This window comes from Gallus gallus, chromosome 26, assembly GCF_016699485.2.
Source record: "Gallus gallus isolate bGalGal1 chromosome 26, bGalGal1.mat.broiler.GRCg7b, whole genome shotgun sequence".
Taxonomy (NCBI): Eukaryota; Metazoa; Chordata; class Aves; order Galliformes; family Phasianidae; genus Gallus; species Gallus gallus.
This window is the reverse complement of record NC_052557.1, coordinates 1,331,748-1,354,373: the sequence shown is the minus strand read 5'-3', so window position 1 is coordinate 1,354,373 and position 22,626 is coordinate 1,331,748. Positions and strand designations below refer to the sequence as shown.

General features: G+C 59.6%; 1 protein-coding gene across 13 annotated transcripts; it reads right to left on the bottom strand.

The window, feature by feature from the left end:
- Positions 1–436: 436 nt before the first annotated feature.
- On the bottom strand, positions 437–21,276 carry AHCYL1 (adenosylhomocysteinase like 1). 13 transcript variants are annotated; one of them, XR_006932141.1, is made up of 19 exons: positions 19,056–21,128; positions 18,807–18,888; positions 16,509–16,625; positions 10,611–10,722; positions 9,955–10,098; positions 9,081–9,181; positions 8,714–8,816; positions 8,395–8,489; positions 7,475–7,581; positions 7,276–7,392; positions 7,085–7,148; positions 5,686–5,774; positions 5,130–5,200; positions 4,603–4,697; positions 4,430–4,528; positions 3,798–3,866; positions 2,681–2,759; positions 2,240–2,482; positions 437–2,152 (listed from the first exon to the last, which is right to left on the bottom strand). XR_006932141.1 is itself a non-coding variant. In XM_046904108.1 (19 exons), exons 4-19 carry the CDS (start codon positions 10,699–10,701, stop codon positions 2,146–2,148), a joined length of 1,452 nt encoding a protein of 483 aa, XP_046760064.1. In that variant the 5' UTR covers positions 10,702–10,722; positions 16,509–16,625; positions 18,807–18,888; positions 19,056–21,128; the 3' UTR covers positions 437–2,145. The 13 variants fall into 13 exon arrangements, 5 of the variants coding, with proteins under 5 accessions (XP_046760064.1, XP_040508628.1, NP_001376234.1 ...); XM_046904108.1 differs by having other exon boundaries at positions 2,240–2,360; XR_005841855.2 differs by lacking the exon at positions 16,509–16,625.
- Positions 21,277–22,626: the final 1,350 nt, after the last annotated feature.

Here is a 22,626-nt window from a genome sequence, read left to right as displayed (position 1 = left end):
GCACTTCCGCCTCGCGCGCCGCGGCCGCTGGGGGCCGCCATGTTGGAAGTGGCAGGAAGGGAGGAGCGGAGAGAGCCGAGCTCCGAAGAAAGGGGCTCGGAGCCCAAAACGAGGGGCCGGGGTGACACGACGTGGCCCTGGAACACGCGAGCCCTCAAATCAAGGGGCTGGGAGGAGCTCAGACCCCAAGGAGAGGGAGCAGATCCCAACAGAGGGGCCCAGCAGAGCATATAACCCAGACCCAGAGGGGACCCAACCCCAAATCTGAGCGCACGGGGATCCAACCCCAACTGCAGGGCTTGGAGGAGCTCGGAGGGGGGGGCTGGCAGGGCCCAAACAGCCCCCCGAGATGCCCCAACCCCCCATAGGTGGCCCTATGGCTGCCACCACTCACCCACCAAACTGCCCCCGCCAGAAGCGCTCTGGTTTTTCCTCATCGTTTCCATTAGACTTTAATGATTTATTGCTCATCTGCAAGGATTAATATTGCATTCATTAAAAATCATTCATATACAAAATAAACCTCTCTCCCCTCCCAGCCCGACGCCGCCACCACCCCCGGACATGGCTTAGACGGAGCTGCAGCCCTCGGCTCAGCTGCTGTGACCCCCCCGGGTGGGAAAGGCTCCCGGCCCACTGCAGGGCTGGGGGGGGGCAGAGGGGCCACACGTGGCAGGCAGGCGCTCCCCAGGAGGGGCGGAGAAGGAGCAGAGGGCATAGGAGGGTGAGCGAAGCCGCGCCATCCATCCTCACGTCGCCCTCCAGCCCCCACCGAGGGCAAAGCAGCATTGCAGCCATCCCCGGAGCCACAGAGCGCCTCCCATCCCTGGGATGGGGTGGTTGGAGGCAGCCGAGCGGCTCTCTGGGGGTACCGCATGGCTGTTATCTCCGTAACAGGCGATGCGGTGGGGGAACGAATCCCTCCCTGCTCCGGCCTTTGGCGGGGGAAGAAAGAGGCATTGGGAGAGGGGCAAAAAGCCAGGAGGAACCTCGCTGGGCTGCAAGGGCTTTCCCCCAAGCCGTGACAAGCTGCGAGAGATGGAGGAGAGAAATATTTGTCAGCAGCGAGGATGGGGAAGGGAAGAAGGAGGAGATGAGAGTGGCTGCTGGAACGCTGCGGGGTGCTGCTGAGGAAGCTCAGCTTGGGAGGGGGGCAGCGAGGGGAGCCCAGGGTGCAGAGGGCCCACTGGGGCACGGGGAAGGCTCAGTCTGTGCATCCGCCAAGGAAGGAAAGGGAAATGCCCTTCAGAGCAACGCAGACACTCTTAACAGCGCCCGCCGTGCCCTGCTGGGAGATGGGGCTGCTCGGATGGATGGAGCCCGAACTCCACGGCCGGGCACGCGGCCCCTCTTTAAAGGTCTCTTCGAGGATCCGAAAAGGAAAAAGGAGGAAAACAAAGAAACAAACAGACAGATGTTTTCAACTCAAATTAAGGTGCAGTTTGGCTAAAACAAACAAACAAACAAACAAACAAACAAACAAAGAAAAACCTAACCAAAGAACCTAAGAGAGATGAGGATGATGCTGGGTTAAGTGACCCCCATCCGAATTCAGATTAGCACCCTGAAACAGTGAGCCCCCCCGGGCCGGCCGGCCACCAACAGGGGACCCCGGGCAGGTGGGACAGTCACCTATTCGCGACGTGGCCAGCAGGTGCCACTCTGCTCCCGAGCAGAGCGAGGAGCATTGAACTAGCAGCTAAAACTGGGCTCTTTAAGGCAATTTAGAAGTTGCAGAGAAATCCACACAAAGAAAGGAAACGTTAAGGTAAGGTAGAAGAGCATCTCCGGACCCTGCAGATATCCCGGGGAAGGTTAAGAAAAATGAAAAAGACGAATTGCCCTTCACGCAGCAGGGGAGGGGAGCGGGCTGGGAGCCACCAGCGGCCTCAGCCACATCGAAGCAGGGAGAGGATCCCAGGCTGTGCGCTGAGATCACAGAGATGCGACCACAGAGGGGGGGGAGAATGAGAAGGGAGAACCGAAGTGACCTTAAAATCACGCTGGTCAATGTAAAAACGGGGCTCCTTGTTGGTTAAAGGAAAGGAAAAGAATAAAACAATAGCGAACCAAAATGAAACGATCTTTAAAAATAATCTCCCTAATGTTGCCTTGTGTGGTCTGGTCCTTCACAGCTGTGGTCCATCAGTATCTGGAAGAGAAGGGATGGGACAGTGAGGCGTGGGGACGCAGCTCCCACCTGAAAGGGAGCGACTGAGCCCCCGGCAATGGCACTGACCTGTAGTAGTTGGGTTTGAAAGGCCCGTTTTTGTTGAGTCCCAGGTATTTCGCCTGATCGTCCGTCAGCTCCGTCAGGTGGGCGTCGAAGGAAGGCAGGTGCAAGCTGGCAACGTACTCATCTGGGAACAGGAGAGGGAAGGGGACTCATCGCACAGCAGGAGGAGGAGGGCCTGAGAGGCTGTGCTGGCACTTTGCACCCGATGGAGCCCCGTGCCCCAGAAGGGGGATGAAAACCTGGAGCCTGCAGGGTAAGGGACACCCACCATAAATGGAGCATAAATGGAAGGACCTGCGGGTGTTTTGGGGTCGTCGTCGTCCCCGAAAGGTTTTGTTCAGCCCACCTCTCGGTTTCTCCTTGCAATCCTAAACCTCCGCCCCACATCAAGCAGGGGAGAAAGCAGCGCAGGAAGCAGCTCTGAGGAGCAGCTTCTTCACTCACCCATCTTCTTGGGCAGCAGATACACGTCCTGTTTGTAACGGCCCTCGGGAGCGTTGTACAGCTCAATCAGAGCCAGAGCCTGCAGACAGCACAGCGGGGTGAGGGGCAGCCACGACACCCACACACAGCACAAAGCTCCCGCAGACGGAGGTAAGGATTTGGAAGCCTGAGGGAGGGGTGACCACTTCCCAAACGCCCCCCAACGATGCACTTCCATCCCTGCCCGCCTCTCAGGACCCCGCTGGCACAGGGGAGGACTGCAGGGGTTGGAGGTGAGGCGCCCACACAGAGTGAGGGTGAAAGGAAGGGGAGCAGCCCTAATTGCCCCGAACCGCGAGGCTGCTGCAGCACGTGGGAATGGGCCGCTTGCTTTAAGCTGGAGGCGGCGTTCCAAAAACCACAGCCTCTCCCTCAGCAGGAATAAAACTGCATCTCCCCCACGTGCCAGCTCAGGCAGCTGAGAGCCAGGTCTGAAACAGTTCCCATCCCTATCAGTTTGCACGGCGAGGATAAGAAAACTTCCCCCCCCCTCCCCACCTCCCACCAATGAAAAGTGCCCTCCCCTCCTTCTCAGAGGTGGGCTCAGCCCAGCAGCTCTCTCCCACCCGTGGCACTGCAGCCAAAGCTGAGCACACATCACACAGCTCGGCCAGATTTAATCATCTTTTTCTTTGAAAAGGTGGAGTCGGGGCAAACAGAGCAGCACGCAGCCGTGTCCGCCCAGCTGAGGCTCTGCTGATGCTTGAAAAGCAGTTTAACCACTGACTCCCAGATCCCCAAAACTCCCTCTTGTTGCTGTTGTTGTTACTTAGAAATCCCAAGTCTCGAGATGGAACAGAGCCTTGCTTCGATGGAAGCTTAAACCTGTGCTCAGGAAGCTCTCTGGTTGCTCACTGCACAGCAGGAGCTGTCAGAGCAAAGCCAGCCTCATTTCAAAGCTATTTCCCAACTTCACGCCATCGTTAACCGCATCCCAGCCAAGAGGTGGTGGCTACGTCTGGCGCCAGCGATCCCAAGCATCCAACTGCGTGTTCCCTGCTTCTTCCAAAACATCCCCACCCCAAAGCTTGTGTAAGACCCCGCAGCATCCCCACCCCCCCCTCCCCGGGGTACGGACCTGAGTGGTGGCTGTGATAGAGAGGACAAAGGTGGGAACCGTGGAGCAGCTCAGGTTGAGAAGACGGCCCTAAGAGACAGCAGGAGAGGGGCGCTGAGAGCTGAGAGTGCCTCCGAGGCAAAACAAATCAAACCTGGAGATAGGACTCACCTCTATCCCTCTATCCCTCCCTGGGACAGGGGACAGGCACAGGGCAGTGATTCCAGAGCCACCCATGGGACCAGAGTGCCTCAGTTTCCACCCCAGCCCTCAGCTCTGGGGAGTGGGGATTCTGTGGCTGCTTGGAACTGGGAGTCTCTCCTACTGCCAGGAGAGCTCCAGGGGGAAGAGGAGACAACCAACCCGTTTGCTGGGTGGGAAACCCTGTAACAGCCAGATGCAGAGGGTGTTTGGCTGACAGGGATGGCTTCTGGCTAAAAGAACAAATCAGATGGCACCTCTGTGGCTGCGTGTGGTACGTGGTACCTCCTCAGCCCCAAGAGAAAGGATAATCACAACGAAAAGACATCGAGAAACCCTTTCCTGAGCTCTCCCGGCTACGAAGCGTGCCAGCACCTTTCCACCTGCTTAAACCTCCCTTTCCAATTCTGACCCTCAGAGGTTTCCTGGTGGACGCACAGCTCCCAGCGCACCTCGGCCAGCAGCACCACCCGCTTCCCATCCGGCCAGATGACGTGGTCCACTTGGGAACGGACCCGCTCCCAGGTCAGCTCGGGGGTCCTGAGGCTGGTCTGCAGGCAGGATGGAGAGGCTGGAGTCACCACGGGGCGACCACGGGGTAGGCAGGGGCGGCAGGGACACTCACCACATCGATCTCCGTGTTGGAATGGCCCATGTTGCACACGATGCAGCTGTTCTTCATCCGATCCAGGTGTTCTCTGGTCACCACGTTCTTGTTTCCTGCAGGCAGGGCACAGATGAAGCCGAGGCAGTGGGAATATAAACCCTCACGTTTCTCCTTGCCTGCACTTGGGTGAGGGAAGCCCAGCTTGAGCCAAGAGCATTCTCCTGGCTGATCACAGAAAAACACATGTTGAGTGCTGCCTCCGGTCCCACAAATCCACCGGGGGCCAGGAGAGCCCCCAAAACCCTTTGAGGACCCATGGCTTTGATATCCCCCTTCCCGGGGGCTGAGGAAGACTGTGGTCAAACCGAAGGCTGGGAGTTAAGAGGAAAAGCTCTCCAAAGAGGGCAGCTATTGCCAGTTTGAAACGAGTAACTCCTGGCAGCAAACTGTCCATCCCAACGGCTACAGAGCCCCTGAGACACCGCTGGGGAATGACCACTCCTCAGCCTGCACCAAGGCTCACCCAGGACCCCCCCCATCCCTACCTGTGCAGGTAATGACGACGTCGACCTGACGGATCACTTCGCTCAGCTTCACCACCCGAAATCCATCCATGCTGGCAAGAAAGGGGAACACAAGCACAGTAAGGAGGGGAACCTGGTCCCTCTCTGCCTTAGGCCGGGAGGGATCTCAGTCCTACATTGCTGGAGCAGCTCTGAATCACTCCCGCCAGCAGCCAGGCTGTCCTCCCACACCCCCAGAGATGCCAGATGCAAGTGGAAGGGCTGCGCAAAGGATCTGGCATCAAAGCTGCTCTCACAATGCTGCGTGAGCTGGGGATGCATGGAGCGCTCTGCCAGCCCTGCAGGAATGCTTACAGCAGTCTTCCAAGCCAGCTGGCTGCAGCAGCCTACTGCCTGCTATCCCACCACCAAACAGGCCCTGAAACTGCCCTGCTCCTTCCCTGTCACACCCCAGAGAGATGTATACTCTCTGAGCTCTGCCACAGATCCTCCTGGCTCTGTTTCAGCCTCTCTCAGGGTTTGCAGGAGGCCGGGGAGCAGAGGAAGAGACGCTCACAAGCAGCACGTAACATCTCACCAGGCTTGAAGAGCGCAGATGGGGTCGATCTCCGTGACGTAGACGATCGCCCCCAGGGCTTTCAGAGCAGCGCAGCATCCCTTGCCGACCTGCCAAGGCAAAGCACTGATGTGAAGACAAAAGCAGGGTGTGCCAAGTGCTAAAATCCCTTCCCCAAAACATCCTGAGCCCCCCCTGCCAGCCCCAGCCCGAGGCCAGGAGCAGCTGAGCAAGGCAGCACCGTGCGCCCAGCTCCAGAGCACCACCAGCTGGCAGGAGCTTCCAAACCACCCCGCTCACAGTCAGCACAGCTTGCATAAGCCTGTACTTCCCCCTGCTGCCTTTAAACCGCACGGTTTCCTTGACGTTCACAGCTGTCCTGCACTGATGCGGGGACAGATCCTCCACCTCACTCTGCCTGCATCAGCACGGGGAAGCAGAACTCCTGTAACAGCACCTGTGACTCGGCTCTTCCCTCTCCACTACAGAATGACATAGAAGCTCGGCAGCAAAGCCCTTTCCTCAGTGCCATTTACCCATGCTAACACCTCATAGTCTCCACATGCCCCTGCTCAGCCCTGCTTTGGGGCCACCTATGTGCTACCAGGTAAGAAACACCACCACAGACGCTCCTGCTTATCACCCAGCTCCAGTCACAGCTGCTGGAAATGGCCAGAAAGGGCAAACTGAGACAGCAACCCTCATCCAAAGGGTGAAGGGGGAAGGGTGGGAGGGCTCCCTTGGTCTGCAGAACTGCGGTAAACGTCAGGACGGGCCCCTGAGACAACAACTCTCAGCACAGCTCATGGCTGGAGAGGCACACAGCACCGCAGAGAGGCTGGGAGAGAGCCAGCACAGCTTCTGAGCCGAGCAGAGCCGAGCTCCATCGGTGTCTAAATAAATTAGGAAGCGTGTTCCTGCTGGGAAGAGCGTTTGCAGCCACTGCCAGGCCCTGTGCAACGCGGGAAGATAAACACCCACACAGACAGTGCACAGATGGAGGGAAGGTGTCAGCTCCCAGCTCTGCGCTCTTCCAGGGCAGAATCATTTACAAGCTCGTGGTACAATCTCCCCCTGCCAGAACATTATCCACCAGCAAGAGGCAGCCTGCCCTTCGCCTCCTCTGCCACGGGCTCAGCGACAGCCGGGCTGCATGCTGAACTCGAGCCAGGGACAGCAGATGGGAGCACCCATGGGTAGTTATCATTCAGGCCGGCGTTCCTAGCAACTGTTGTATTTGCAGCTCAGCCGATCTGCAGGCAAACTGGGAAATCTGATGCTCGCTCTCCCAGCGGGCTCTGGCAAGATGTCCTCCTAACAGCTCACTGGATCTGATCTCTGTTGATCAAAAGTGAGCGGGGAAGGGGCAGGACACTGAGCCCGGGGAAAGGATGGCTGGGGGGCGGCTCATGAAACTCACCTCCCCATAGCCACAAACCACCACTTGCTTCCCTCCAAACATCACATCTGTGGTCCTCTTCAGGCTGGAGGACAGAGAGAGATCTGCATCGGGACCGGTCAGGCACACAGCAAGGGGCCCCAAAACCAGGGCCTGCAAACACACAGCGAGGGCAAAGCAGCCCTGGGGATGGGGCCAAAGGCTGCACTCACCCGTCCAGGATGGACTCCCGGCAGCAATACAGGTTGTCAAATTTCTGTTTGGTCACAGAGTCATTCACATTCATGGCTGGCACACAGAGCTTCCCAGCTTTGGACAGCTGGTACAGCCTGGAAGAGGACAGAGGCGGGTCAGAGCAGACAGCAGCAACCCAACGAGAGGTCTTCAGATCGGCCTTCCCAAACCCCCTACCTGTGCACACCGGTCACACTCTCCTCCACAATCCCTCGGATCTTCTTGAATATGTTGGGGTACTTCTTATAAACCCAATGGGTCAGATCCCCACCGTCATCCAGGATCTAAAGAACAGCAAGTAAGAGCACGGGGCAGTCAAGCTTTCCACCAGGAAAAGCACTCGCAGGGGAGGGGTGGGTAAAAGAGATGGAGAGCATCTGCTGGCACCGATGGAGAGCAGCCTATGGGCCGGGACTCCTGGGTCCTGCTGGTTGCCTCATGGGCCCCTCTGAAAGGGAGGATTTCATACCCTGTGTGGAGCCAACGGATCCTAACAGGGTTTTCTGCCTCTGTTACTGCTTTGCAGCCTGGAAACACAGCCACAGGCAGCACCAACCGAACAGCCTGAGGTCAGGAGGAAGCTGCAGTATTCATGCCCCATAAGCAAATAGCTGAGAGGAAAGGCTGCAGGAGCTGTCAGTCCTGTGCCACATGCTCTCACATCATCCGTGATCACAGACCCCGAGCCAAGGCAGTGAGAGGCATCATTTGCTTTCAGCAAGGGAACAGAGCCCTCGGAAACCCCTGCAGGTGGGGTCTGTGTCAACAGAGGAGCAGTCAGGGCAGCTCCCACAGGGAAAGAGGTCTCATGGCTTCCTGACTCATTGACAGGCTCCAGCAGGAGATGCTCCCGTGCCATCGTGCTGTACAGCTCAGGGCACTGCAGCTCCCACAGCCTTCATAGCAGCCCCCAGCCCAGCTCCAGCTGCCATTCTCCATGACCCCCACTTTGGCACGGACTCCAAGACCTTTACAACACCAGCAGGTGCCCAGGCACCCCAGCAGGCTCCTAGGAACAGCCCCAGGGAGGGAAGGGTGAGAAACCCCCAGTGATGGCTCCGCAGAGGAAGAGGAAGGGCTGGAAGAAGGCTCGTTACCATGTTAGCCTGCCAGCCATCTACGTTAACACAGCGGTCAATGCACCACCAGAAGTCATCCTCTGACTCTCCCTTCCAGGCAAATACAGCAACACCTAGAAGGAGAAGAGGAGCATCCTTGGCACCCGCTGAGTTTGGCACAACTTTCTGCTTGGGGAAACCACAGCCACGGAGGAGCACGCAGGGATCGAACCCCAGGATCACACCTACACATCCATCCCTAAAAGACAGCCGACCCTTCAACCCTTTCCTGCTACAAGGCTGCGGAGCTGGGAGAGGGGCTGGAAGGGATGCTGCCCCGTAGGTCAGCAGCACTCACCTGCTTCTGCCAAGGCAGCTGCCACCTCGTTCTGGGTGGAGTAGATGTTGCAGGCAGACCAGCGGCACTGCGCTCCCAGCGCACACAGCGTCTCAATCAGCACCTGTGGGACAGAGGGGTGAGCAGGGCGGGCACAGCCCAGCACAGCCCAGCACAGCCCAGCACAGCACAGCACAGCCTGCTGCAGTGGGCAGCCAGGGATGGAGCAGGGAGCGGCTCCAGCAAACGCTGCCCAGGGCAAATGCAGGCAGAACTTCTGTGAGAGGGTTTCAGGAATGTGGAGGGGTCTCCAGCAATTCCCCAAGGGAGGACAATGGGGAAAAGCTGGGCTTTCCCACCCTGGATGCCCAAATAAGAAGCCACTCACCGCAGTCTGTGCTGTAATGTGTGTACAGCCTACGATTTTAGCTCCAGCCAAAGGTTTCTCCCCTTGAGCTCGCTTCCTGAGTGAAATCAGAGCGGACATGTCTGCAAAAGGAACGCAGGGGTTTTAAGGATGGCTTACCTCGCGAGGGGACCCCGCTCTGCCAGACCTGCTCCCTCCTCAGGGGTCTCACAGCACACATCCAGCCCCATTGCTCTTGCCACAGCCATCGTGCAGTCAGGAAGAAACCTCCCTGCCTCTGCTCTGACAGTTCTGTCCGAACTGGGATCGGGACATCAGCGTCATCTGTCACTCGGCAAAGCCACGGGACACAGCATCCCCCAGGCACGTACCGAGGGGGTGCGGGGTGGGTGCTGCCCAGGGCAAGCCTCACTGTGCCCCCACTAAGGGCAGTCAGCAGCCTTGCAGCAGAACCACATCAGTAAGAAACACCTAAAGATGCAAACACTGCTGCCATACCTCAGAAGAGCTGCTCTGAATGTGTCTGTAACCTGGAAGCAAAGTTACCCGAACAGGGCAGTAACTCAGCTTTCCACAAGCGCCAAGGGAAGGGGCTGAGACAGTTTTAGCGCCTCCAAAGGAGCTGCAAGATCCTCTCCCACTGAGGCTTCCCATCCAAAGCCCCGAGAGCACACAGAGCCCTGCTGTCATCCAAACATGCAACGCATCCTTCATGCTTCTATTGCATTTAGCTCTTCCCCACGTGGAGAGTTGATTTGTGGAGGGAAGAGAAGGCACTCGAGGCACCCGAGACCACCAGGAGAGATGTGGGAATCCCGTTGGCTCAGCTCCGACCTGCACAGGCACAGCACCCACCCACGAGCCCCACAGACCCCCACGCCCCACACGCCCTTACCTTGCTCAGCGATCTCAATCTCCCGGCGTCCAAACTCTGCCTGCTTGATGTTCTTCACGCAGAAGTTGCTGCTGCCTTTGGAGTTGGTTTGCTGCTTCTCACGGGGGGAGACCTCATCGTCAGAGCTGTCTGTGTAGGAGGCAGCTAAACCAAGCAGAGGAACGCGTGTCACCCCCGGACCTGGTGCTCTCTGCCCCACTTTGCTTCCTGGCTTTCATGCACACACCCCACTTATGGCTCAGACTACAAATCTCACATGGAAAGCCCGTGTCCATCAGGAGTTCTGCACTCTCACTCTTGAGAACAACCCAGTGCTGAGTGATCACAGGATCACAGAATGGCCTGGGCTGAAAAGGACTGCAATGCTCATCAGTTCCAACCCCCTGCTATGTGCAGGGTCGCCAACCAGCAGCCCAGGCTGCCCAGAGCCACATCCAGCCTGGCCTCGAATGCCTGCAGGGATGGGGCACCCACAGCCTCCTTGGGATGTGCTGTGTGATGCGCTGAAGTCCAACTATGAGAGCGAATGAGGCTGATTACACAAACCTCCCAAAGCCCAGCACCGCCCCTTCTGCATCAGAGCACAGCCCAGCAACACAGAGCATCCTGAGACCAATGCCACATCCACAGCGGCACTGCACCCACACAGCACCTACCAGAGCTGTAGCTGTCGGTGGAAGACTGCGAGATGGAGCGGGACAGGGAGCGGCGGCCGGTCTTGGTTGGGAACTTGGTGAACTCCTGCATATCATCTGCAAACTGGATTTGCTGAGAGATGCAAAGGAAGAGAAGTGCTACGTGAGCTGCTGCTCCTTAAGGCAACTCATTCACTGTGCCTATGTGGGCCCAGGGCTCCTTCAGTGCGCCGCTGTGACAGAAGTGAGCGCTACCAAACACGCCGAGGAACGGCTCTGTGGCTACAGATGCCCAAAACAGAACCCCCCTTTTCTGCCTCCTTATCTCTGCCACCAGAAGCTCGCAGCAGATTTGACACCCAACACCCGAGGTTGAAACGAAGAGCCCTGGAACGGCCCTTCCGGCTCCGAGAACGTCGGTGTGCTCCTGCAGGGCAGGCACTGCACCGTGCAGCCCTCTGGCCAAGCCCTGGGTGGCCGAGGTCCCCATGCAGCTCAGAGCAGAGCTGCAGCTCCATCAGCCCCTCCCTCACCAACCCCGCTGCTTTGTGCCCAAAAACACAGCACTGACAGAGGGGGGCTGCTCCCAGCACCAGCTGCCATCCCGGCACTCCCATCTCCTTCCCCAGGTTAAAAACAAGGCACGTCCTTCCAAAAGCGACACTGAGAGCCGGGGGCAGAAAATCGGCCAGAGAACATTTCAACAAACCACAGCTGACACTGCGCCGACTTCCAATCTCCTGCGTGTTGCAGATGTTTCCATTGGAAGGGATGCCCTCAAACAGCTCTCCCTCCCTCCTGGTTCACCCAGAGGCAACTCGGGGCTCCCGTCAGCCTCAAAGAAGGGGCAAAACAGCCCCAGAGTGCCTCTGCAAAGCCCCGCTGCTCCTGCAAGAGCTGCATTCAAGGCAATGAGGAGAAGAGCCCCAGGGCCCCCCTGAGGACCCCCGCCCTGCTGACAAAGAGCCCGGCGTGGTCTCTTCCCTCTGACGGTCACTGAAGGATTTAATTGTGGCGCTTTAATAAGGATGAGACCTCATTGCAGGGAGCAGCATTAACAGAGCATCCCCACGGGCACAGGAAACCTCGAGAAGAGCCCCGAAGAGATCAGCATAGGGGCCTGAAGGAGGGGGTTTCCACGCCATTGCAGTCCCAAAAGCTCTGATGTGGCAAGCAGGCTTTGAGAGGAGAAGAATGAAGCTATTTAGCTGAGCCATCCGTTCCAGACAGGAGGAACCCGCAGAGCCCGGGAGCGGATGGCTGCGTGCTGCTGGGGCTGCGTGCATTGGTGGAAGGGCTGGGAACGCTCAATGGAGCCTGCAGCTTTGGTTTTGCAATCCTTTTAGGTTGCTTGGTGAGGGGGGAGGAGGAACCCGAGGGTGTCCCAACTCACAGGAGAGCTCAGAGATGTGGGACCACGGCCAGCAAGCAGCGCCAGGAGGGCAGCAGCCGTATCCTGGGGGACACGCTGCTTTCCCAGCCAAGGAGGGACACTGCCAGGCCCCACTCAAGGCCTGCTGCTCGGCTCCAGCTCACCACAGAGAGCCCCGGAACGGCTGTGCCACTCGTGCAGCAGCACACTGCCGGTGGGTGCTTCCAGGTGGAAAGCAGAGCAGCAACAGCACCAGCACAGCACCACTCCCAGCCCATCCCTCGGGCAACCCATCAGCACAGAGGGTGTAAACGTGCCCCCATCAAACAGCTGCTTGGCACTGAACCAGCTCAAAGCGTGAGCCGAGGCGTGTTTTCTCTATCTCAGGAAAAGGTTTCCAGGGAAGAGGTGAACTCAGGTGGTAAAAGCCATGCAGACAGCGTGGTCCGGTGCTGCAGTGCAGGCAGCAGGCGTGTGTCAGCTCCCAGCCTGGGCACGCAGTGCATGGCAACCTGAGGCAGAACACCTCCCTGCGGATGGCAAACGGGACATGCAATGGGGTGAGGGTGGGGATGGGGCTGTGCTTCACCACCACCTGCCCCACTCACGGACACAGCAGCAGCCCCGATATGTGGCACAGCCCCACTGCTTGGAGCAGCAGCTCTGAGAGCTGGGTTTGAAGCAAGGGAAAAAGAGACATCACTGCTAAGGAAACAGGGTGCTGAATTAACCACAGTAATCCCCACCGGGGCTTTACCAGAGCTCATCTGAACTGTGCAGCTTAGCAAAATCTGTCCCATCTAAAATTATCACCCAACGCAGCAAGCGGCTTCTGAAGCGAGCCTGCTTGGCACGCCAGGCCTCGCCGAGCACTGCAGCACCGGGTGGGCACTGCAGCATTACAGCAAGGCAGAACATCTCCCAGTCCCTCAGCGTGCAGCAGGGATGGGACGGATGGAGCCGGACGGGGGGGGTGAGGGCTGCATGCCTGCGGGCAGCATCGGGCCGAGCTGCAGCCTGGGAGCGCAGGGCTCCACGAGCTGCCCTGCAGGGAAGCAGCAGGACCTGATGTCTGCCTGCCGAGCTGCAGCCCAGCAGTGCTGCACTGAGCGCCGCCTGCCCTCAGTCACACCTGCCCAGGCAGAAGTACATTTCCTCCCCTTGCAAAGCACGGCGTGACTGCGGCCGCTCCCACCCCAGTGCTCCCCAGCACCTCTGGGAGCTGTGGGGCTCCAGTTGTGGGTTGCAGCCACCACCTTGAACACACAGTGCACCCACGCTGCAGTGACTCAGTGGGGACGGGAGCTGGCCCTGAGCTCCACGTGAGGTAAGCAGATGACCCACCTATAACAACTCAAGGCAGCCAACCCCCATTGAACGTCCCCCCGAGGCTGGGAAGGGGGATGCACCTTCCCAGGTGCATCCTGGTTGCACCAAACAACTACAGCACCCCTCCTGCAACCCGTCTTCGGTCCATCTCTTCGTCGTGCCCATCCATCCAGGCAGCCTATGCCTCCCATCTCAGCACCCATCCCAGCACCCACAGCCACCCACACCTCCCGGAGCTCTGCAGGCCTGGAGATGGGCATCTTCCAACGCCCAGCCCAGCACTGAGGCGATGACCTGCAGCAATCCCAATCCCCCGGGCAGATCCCTCTGGGGAAGCCGTGGCTGTGTTCTCACACAGAGCTTTGCCCTGCCCGTGCTGCTGAGTTTGGACGTTTCTAAACGCCAATTGTTCTCATTCATTCCTTTTCAGCAGCGAGTCACTGCGCTCAGCCAATGCAGCAGGAAGGAAGGGAAAAGGCACCCCAGGGGCTGAGGTCTCTCCAGCCACGCAGCAGCCGAGGGGAAAAAGAAGAAAAAGAGGAAAAAAAAAAAAAAAGCCAACAAAAAAAAACCCAACCCACAACCGACACAGCACGAGGCTTTTCTCATTTTCTAGGTCAAAAAGAAGAGCAGAGCAGCAGGTTTGCTTGGGACAGCCCCCCGGAGAGGGCACAGCTCCTTCTGGGCTCTGTTCCTGCAACCCCCCGTCCGGAGAGCCCCTGGAGATGGATGTGTGGGGAGCACAGCCACAGTTGTTGGCAGCAGCTCCGGGCAGGCAGTGCTGTCCTCAGCCCCACTCTGCCCTACTTGCAAGCTGGGCTGACCAAAGCCGGCTCCTGCAGCCCCCCCGAGGACAGCAGTGTCCACACAGGGGGCAGGGACCCATCCAGCACACCAGGGACAAAGATCCTGCTCAGGACTCAATCAAACGTGTGTGGTTTTGGGGTGGAAGTCATGAAGGCAGCTATGGGTGGTTTTGGGTTCCCACCCTGCCAGGTTACCCGGCCCCAGGGGCATTTCTAGCCTGCAGCGCCCTGAAGGATCCAAGGAACGAGGCAGATGGGGACACGGGGGTCAGCAAGGTGCAGCTAGCAGCTCCCAGCCCGACCTCTTGCCATCCCAGGCCCCAAACCAGCAGCAAGGAGAGGTTTGGAGAAGGGCTTCAGGTGCGCATTTGGCCCTATGGCTCACCCAGCCACCCCATTCTACCTCCTCCTGTCAGCCAGGTGAGCCAGAACCAAGCTAGCAGATGAGGGACAGCCCGAGCTGGCAGGAGGCCGTGGCCAAGCTGGAGGCACAACCAGATTTCCAGCCCAAATCTGCTCAGCAGCAGCAAAGAAACACCCCAGCCAGAGCCAGAGCAGACCTGGGATAGACGACCTTTAATGCTCCCTTCCAATTCTAGGATTCTGTAATGCTATGGGCAGGGGGTTGGCATGGGCAGCACCCACAGCTCTTAGCCATGGCCACAGGGGCACAGCAGCAACACCGGCGTCTTCTGCTGGTCCACAGAGCAGCAGCCATCACACGAACAAGCAGGACCCACTCCTGCCCCACGTGGCAGTCACAGCTCGAGGACTTTCCCCTCGGGGACACAATAGCTCCCCAACCCTTTGAAGATATCTCAGTGTGCTTCAGGGGGATGGTTTGGTGCAGCTTCGCAGATCAAAGAGGGATCATCGCCGTGGAGCTCTGCTTCCATCCCTACCTGCGGCTCAGGAAGGCTCACAGGGCAGGAGCTGCTGCCAGCAGGAATCACAGCCAAACCTCAGCCTGGAACGCCCTACGGTTCCCAGCAAGGAAATAAAGGGCATTGAGGTCCCAGCCAAACAAAGTGGCTGAGCCCTAACACCATCCTCCATCCCTTCTGGCAGAGGAGGGCTGACTGGGGACAAAATCCCCAAACCAAAAGGTTCCCATGAGCACAGGAGGAGAACGACAGACCTTCTGAGCATGGAGAGGTGAAGGCACAGCAGGACAGGAGTGGGCCCACTCCAAAGGTTTATAGGCTGCAGAGCGCCGCGAGGTCTCAGCCACCCCATGAATCACTGTGAGTGCTGGCGAGGGGAAGGACAAACAGAGCACGGGATTCAATAAAATCAATGGGATTTTAAGCGTCCTACTGTTAAAGAGTAACCGGGAATAATTGCTGCCTTATAAACACCTTCAGGTCAAAGGTGTGCTGCCTCCAGCAGTGGCAGAGGAAAGCTCTCCACCAGCAGATAAGGCTCCTGGTCCTTGGACTCCAGGCTTCCAGGCACAGCATTGCTCCCTATGGGACACAGGGAGAGCTCCTGCAGCAGTCTGATAGCAGAATCTGTACAGTGAACGCCCATCGGGCTGCAGAGGTCAACCCTACAGAACCAGCTGGGGTTACCTGGACACCTCCTGCAGTGCAAACAGAGATCGGTGCTGCTTGCTGGGTCAGCCCACGCGGCCCCCAGCAGAGATAGCAAGGTTTGTGGAGGGCTGATAAGGCTGGGAAACAGGGAAGGCATCACTCAGGAGGAGCCTTCTGTGGGCTCACAGCTGGCTGCCACAAACTCACCCGTCAGCCACCCTGTGAGCAGTGAGATAATTGGTGTTCATTGGAGCTACCTTGCTGGATCAAGTCACTGACGGGTGCTTACAGGGCAAATGGAGAACCAAGAGGCCCAGCAGTTCACTTTGGAGCTTGAAGGCCACGGAAATCAACTTTAATTAACGGCCATTTTTAAATGAAACCCAACTTCTCCCAGCCTGAAAAGGACACAGGGATGCACGGGAGTGCTGTCAGAGGGCTCAGCCAGCCACAGGGGCCAAACCTCCCCTGCCCTATCTGTGGGCAGAGAGGCAGCCCAACATCCAGGCTGCCCCACCTGCCTCTGCTTCCTCCCCAGACACAGCCTGCAGAAGCCCAGCAGCACTCCAAGACCTCTTCTGGTCCTTCGAGAGACCAGGCACCTCAGCCCTACATCCAGCTGTGGTTGGAAGACGCTCCATCCCAACGCCACAGCTGGGAGGTCATCAGTGTCATGCAGGAGCAGAGCTGACCCCTTCCTGCAAGCAGGGCTGATTCAATTACACCAAGGGCAGCAGGAGGGGTAAGGAGTGAAGGATCCTCACGCCCTGCTCGCGGCCCAGGCTCCTGCCACCTGCACAAAGCACAGCTAGCCAAGCTGGGCAGCGTGGGCTCTGCCAATGGGCTGCAGGAGCCGCCAAGGAGAAGCTGTACCCACCTCCAAAGCCAGCAGGAGCCTCACGCGAATGACAGCACAGCCTGTTTGACTAGCTGGAACACCGTGTCCCCAGCCATTGAAGTCCTTTGGCCGTCCCCAACCTGAAGTAAACAGATTCTGCAGCAGCAGTGAGCTCGTTACCAAGGCCACCGTATTGATCCCCGAGTGGAATTAAAGCGCGCAGTTCAGGCACGCCGTGGGGCAACCAAGGTGGTCTCCCAAAGGCAGCCCCCACCTCCTGCTGTGACGGGGGGGCCCTGCTGTGATGGTGGGAACCCTCCGAGCCTCCCACAGTGGCCCTGAACCCCTCGAGCCAACCCACACTCCTGAAGTCATTGAGAAAGGGGGTGGTCACACGCTGCCAAAGCATCGGCACGAGGTCCCCTGCGGGCAGCGCAGAACATCACCATGATGCACCAGGCCAACACGAGGCACAGTCCCCAGATAAGCAGCCTCGATCAAAGGGCTCAGCAGGAAGGGAAGCAAAGCCCTCTGCAAACGGCGGCGCTGCCCACAGGAAGCTCCCAGTGATAACGAGTCCAGCCAGATAGGAGCAAATCTCCTGGACTAAGCGCTGCTCAAACAGCAGGGATGTGGTGCTCAGCGGCTGCTGGGAGGAGCAGGGCACGGTCCTCACCTGCAAAGCCCTGGGCTGAACCAGCTGCTTATTGGCAAGGGTCGCTGCCAGCCCGGCCTCGGCTTCCTGGCTGCTGGAGCAGGACGCCCAGCCGCAGCCCTGAGCAGGGGCAGCACGAACACGATCCGGTGTGGGGTGGGAACCTCGCACGGGGAGAACTGTCAGGGTCCCAAAGAAAGTATTGGTGTAGGCTGGACCCACCTCGACCGTGCGTTTTGGGAAAGGCCTAAGGAAAACAGTGCTTTGCTGCCAGCGCTCCTCCCAGGCTCCCATCGGGGCTCCCACCGAGGCCAGGAGCCCCAGAGCCCCCCCAGCCCACAGCCTGCACCACCAGAAGGCCAGAGCTGCTCCAGAGCGGTGCTGGGAATGGGCACCCAAGCCCCTTCCTACCCCTGAAGGTCAGCAACCATGGTGGAAACAGCCAACCCCGTGTGCTGCACGAGGGAGAGAACGGAGAGCGATGGAAAGCACTCAAGAACGGCTTTCACAGAACTAATTAAAGGTGCTGTCAATTAACAAAGCATCACCAATCCCTGCTCCCAGCCCCAAGCAAACCACCTCGGCTCACCACGGGTCGGGGGCCCTACCTGTAGGGCACAGCAATGCGTTAGCTGCTTCCCCACTCCCAGCAAAGGCCAAATCAGCTCTGTGCTGAGCAGGAGGACCCCCATCCCCCACTGCACCGCACCTGGATATAAGGGAGAAGCGCAGGGAGATGCTAAAAGAACAGATGGTTGGGGAAGGAAGCAAGCAGCTGAGCACGCAGCATCTGGTTTGAGAACCAGCAGAGGAGGCGGCCACAGTGGGAAACAGGCACGGAGAGGCAGGCGGGACTCATGAGCAGCCAGGATAAGGGATGAAATCAAAGGAAGAGCCAAGACCAGCAGCTCCGGGAGCTGTGTCAGTGCAAGGGCAGCCCTGCCCCCACGCCATGCCCAGGGGGCGGTGGGCTCCTGAGCACCACAACGCAGGGAGCAGAGACACGTGAGGACACAGAGCAGCAGGGCTGAAGCCCAGCACTGGGAAGGGGCCGGGCAGAAGCAGAATGCAGCAAGGGCAGGCCGCGCTCAGCAGCAAAAAGCTGCAGCAGACACTGCTGGGGGTGCCCCTCTCCCACCTCCTGCCAGCTCCACAGCCGTGGCCCACCACGCAGCTCTGCAGGGCCGCAGCACCAACCCCGGCACGCAGCACGGAGCCTGGAGCCCATTCCACGTTCCCTGCATGAATAAGCAGATCTGTCTGCAGAGGGGGAGAGCGTCTGCCCGCCCGCACCCGAGCGTGAAGGTGGCTGCACGGAGCTCACAGCAGATGCTCCATGCAGGGTCGCGGCGTGGGTGACAAACAGGGACAAGGCATGCAAAGCTCCCCCTGCTCTGCCCTCCCCCCCCAAGCTCAAGGGCACGCACACGGCACAGCCAGGAGCTCAGGGCTGCAGCAACCAGCTGAGACAGGCTGGGAAAATCCGCCTCCAAGGGCACCTGCAGCTCCCCGGGGTGCAGGCAGCCCAACTGCAGCACGGATGGCACACGGGGTGCTGGGAGAGCACGCACTGCCCTTCTGTTCTCCTTCATCCCCACGGCCACAAAGCAAACCCCCCCACACACACCCCCCACCACATCAGGGCGCACGTAGGAGAGAGCACGAGGCTCAGCATCGCTCACCTCTGCCTGTAAAGCACTCCCTGCCCAGCAGCCCAACGGCTCCCGGCACAGCTGCTGCAGTTCTGCTGACAGCCCGAGTCACCTTAAAGCAGAGCAGCAAAGGAGCTTCAGAGGTTGCAGGCAATGCCAGCAGCTCCTGGAGGAGCGCCGGCCGCATCGCTGCAGGGAACCCACGGCTCTGAGCGCCCGGACGGCCGCAGCTGCGACTTCAATCCGGAGCTGATTGCCCGTAATCTTTTAAGCCCTTACCTCCCGCTGTTTCACTTTTTCACCTTAAGCAAATCAACGACAAGAGGGGGGAAAACCGCACGTGGGTCAGCATTGCCAAGGAGAGTAACGCTGGGGGCCCCACACGCCTCCAATGCAGCCGAGGCGTTGCTCTGGGCTCAAGCAGAGCCCCAGGCTGGGGACACCCACCCTGTGCACACCCACCCCGTGCAGTGGCACGAGGCACGGCTGCTCTCAGAGCAGCTCATTGGTGGCCGGACACACACAGCTCAGAACCATCCCACCCTCCCTACTGCCCAGCGCTCCATCCCATAGCCCAGGGGAGCAAAAGGAGGGTGCACAGCGTCCTCCAGCTCCACCTCCCGCGCTGGCCACGCTCAGAACTTCCGTAAGCAGCTTTGGCTTGCATTAAAACCAAGAGGCATTTTAATGGTTTAATTGCAACCCTGCTTGGAAGGCAGCTGAAGCGCCTCGAGCTGGGGGCACTCAGGATGGCAGGAGGGCAATTCTCCATCCTCGTCCTTTCATCCCTCTGCCAACACTCGTGCCATTACCGAGCCCTGTTTGCACAAAGTCGCCAGGCCAGGAGAACAGCAGCCCGAAGCATTTTGTTCCTCGACCTCAGCTGCATCCAACGCTCCCCGGGATCTCAATGCCTGCTGATGTTATCGGCCTCAAATGCCTCCTGTCGCTCGGGGCACCTCCACCATCACCGCCCAGGCGTAGCAGCCAGCTCTTGGTGCTGTGCAATGAACCCGAGCACACGGCAGCACGCCCAGAGCTAAGAAAGCACCCCAGACCTCCCCAGGCACAGCCAAACCTCGCCTCCGAGGACGCCGCCCCTGATCCCCCCTGTGCACAGAGGTCATTTCTTGCTCTATGCGTGGGATGCTTCGGGATGCACTGCTTGCTCTCCTCCCGGCTCAGCCCATTAACATCCCAGCTTCGTGGAAGACAACAGCAATAAGGATGGAAAAACAAACCCCTGAGCCCCCCCTGGAAGCTCTCAGCTCCGCATTCCTCCGCTCCTTCCTCCAGGCCACGTCCAAAGCCTGGATAAACAGAGCCGGGCACGAGAGAGCCTCCAAACCTCCACGCAGCAGCCGGGCAGGGGGAGCCGCACCGCCAGCAGCACAGCTGTCCCCGGGGGTACCCCAGGAGCGCTCCGCCCCTCCTCTGAGCCCACGGGGACCCCCAGCAGCACAGCGCCGAGCCCCCCACGGACACACCGAGCCCTGCAGGGACACATTCAGGGACACATTGAGCCCCGCAGGGCCACACTGAGCCCAGCAGGGACACACTGAGGGCCACACTGAGCCCCGCACGGACACACTGAGCCCAGCAGGAATACATTGAGGGCCACATTGAGCCCCGTAGGGCCACATTGAGGGCCACATTGAGCCCCACAGGGACACACTGAGCCCAGTAGGGACACATTGAGGGCCACATTGAGCCCCGTAGGGCCACATTGAGCCCCACAGGGACACACTGAGCCCAGTAGGGACACATTGAGGGCCACATTGAGCCCCGCACGGACTCACAGAGCCCTGCAGGGACACACTGAGGGCCACACTGAGCCCAGCAGGGACACACGGAGCCCCGCAGGGACACATTGAGGGCCATATTGAGCCCCGCAGGGCCACACTGAGGCCAGCAGGGACGCATTGAGGGACACACTGAGCCCCGCAGGGACACACTGAGGGCCACATTGAGCCCCACAGGGACACACTGAGCCCAGTAGGGACACATCGAGGGCCACATTGAGCCCCGCAGGGCTGTGCGCCCACCTACGCGTCCCGACCGCAGCCCCGCGCGGCGCTGAGGGCACACAGCGCCCACCCCGCGGCCCGGAGCCCCGCACGCCGAATTCCCCCCCGCCGCCCTTCAGGGCGCCCTCCGGCAGCACTCCCGGCTCACCGCAGCGATGCGGGCAGCACAACGCCCCGCAGCCGCCCCCCCCCGCCGTACCTTCTTGGGCGCTTTGGTGACGGTGGCCATGAAGGAGAACTTCTCGGCGTCCTCCGCCTCCTTGGCCTGCTTCGCCTCCTCGCCGCCGGCGGGCTCCGGGACCGACATCGTGCGGCGGGGCGGGGCGGGGAGGAGGGCGGGGTGGGGAGGAAGGCGGGGAGGGCCGCCGCGACCCTGCGGTGCGCTGCGGTGCGGTGCGGTGCGGTGCTGCGGGGTGCTGCGGGGTGCGGGCGGTGCGGGGCGGTGCGGTGCGCGCTCCACCAGCGGCGCTTCTGCGGCGGACACTGCGGGCGCCGCGCGGGGCGCCGGGGGCGGCTCTGCCGTGACGTCAGCGCGCGGTGACGTCATCGCGCACCCGCCGGACGAGCGAGGAGAAGAAGACGGCGGAGACGGCGGGAGAGGGAACGGCGCGATGGCGCCCCCTGGCGGTAGAAGGGGGGAACGGACCGCCGTGGGAGGACTCCCGGATAAGAGGGAGTGGGCTGAGGGGGGGGGGGGTGGTCACAATAAATAGATAGATAGATAGATAGATAGATAGATAGATAGATAGATAGATAGATAGATAGATAGATAGATAGATAGATAGACAGACAGACAGACAGACAGGTAGACAGGTAGGTAGGTAGGTAGGTAGATAGGTAGATAGACAGATAGATAAGAGGTAGATAGATAGGTAGATAGATAGACAGATAGATAAGAGGCAGATAGATAGGTAGATAGATAGATAAATAGATAGATAGATAGATAGACAGACAGACAGATAGGTAGATAGATAGGTAGGTAGATACATAGATAGGTAGGTAGGTAGATAGGTAGATAGATAAATGAAAGGATGAAAGAATGAATAAAGAAGCTTAACCCCACGATTCCCTGATTCTGTAATAAATAAATAAATGGAATCATAGGATGGATTGGGTTGGAAGGGACCAACCCCCCCCCCAGACCCTCACGGAGTCCCGCATGGCCGGGTGTAAGGTCCTGCGCTTGGGTCAGGGCAACCCCAAGCACAGATATGGGTTGGGTGGGGGATGGTTTGAGGGCAGCCAAATAAAGGGATTAAGCATTCATCCCCGTGGGGAGAGGAGGGGTGGGAGGGTCAGCACCCCCAGCTCAGCCAATACGGTGCTCCCGAGGGCCGCATCCAGCGCTGATGTGGGAGGGCTGAGTGCTCTGCAACGGGCGCTGCAGCTCATCCTGCCCCGCTGTCCGTCTGTCCGTCCAACCACGCAGTGCTGAGGAGCTCCGGTTCCCACGCGGGACCCCCATTTCCCACCCTGTCCCCCCCAGGTCCGTCAATGGGGGTACACACGTGTGCCTCCCCCCCACCGCTCGTCCCCCCGCCAGCCCCGCAGCGACAAAACCCACCGAGGGAGCAGCGGTGAGGCTCACATTTTTCCCGTTAACCAAAACCGCTCTGTCTGACCGCAGGTCGAGCCCGGGCCGGTCCTCGCTCGAGGCAACCCGTCATCCCGTCGGGGTGGCCGGGATCGGTCCGTTCCGTCCCAATGGCCCCCAGTGGGGAACCGCGGCCCCGCGGTGCTTTCCGGGACGGCGCTGCCCCGTCAGCAGTCTGCGGCCGCGGGGAGGGCTGCGGTCCAACGGTGCCCCATCCGCAGCCACCCCA

What these genes read in the sequence shown, in the direction of transcription:
- AHCYL1 (NM_001389305.2), bottom strand. Translation starts at nt 21,110, where the DNA reads ATGTCGGTCCCGGAGCCCGCCGGCGGCGAGGAGGCGAAGCAGGCCAAG. An exon ending in ATCTGCGCTCTTCAAGCCTG is followed by an intron (nt 5,201 to 5,685) that starts GTGAGATGTTAC and finishes CTTTCTTGCCAG; the next exon opens with CATGGATGGATTTCGGGTGG. An exon ending in CGTCGTCATTACCTGCACAG is followed by an intron (nt 4,698 to 5,129) that starts GTAGGGATGGGG and finishes CCCTGCCTGCAG; the next exon opens with GAAACAAGAACGTGGTGACC.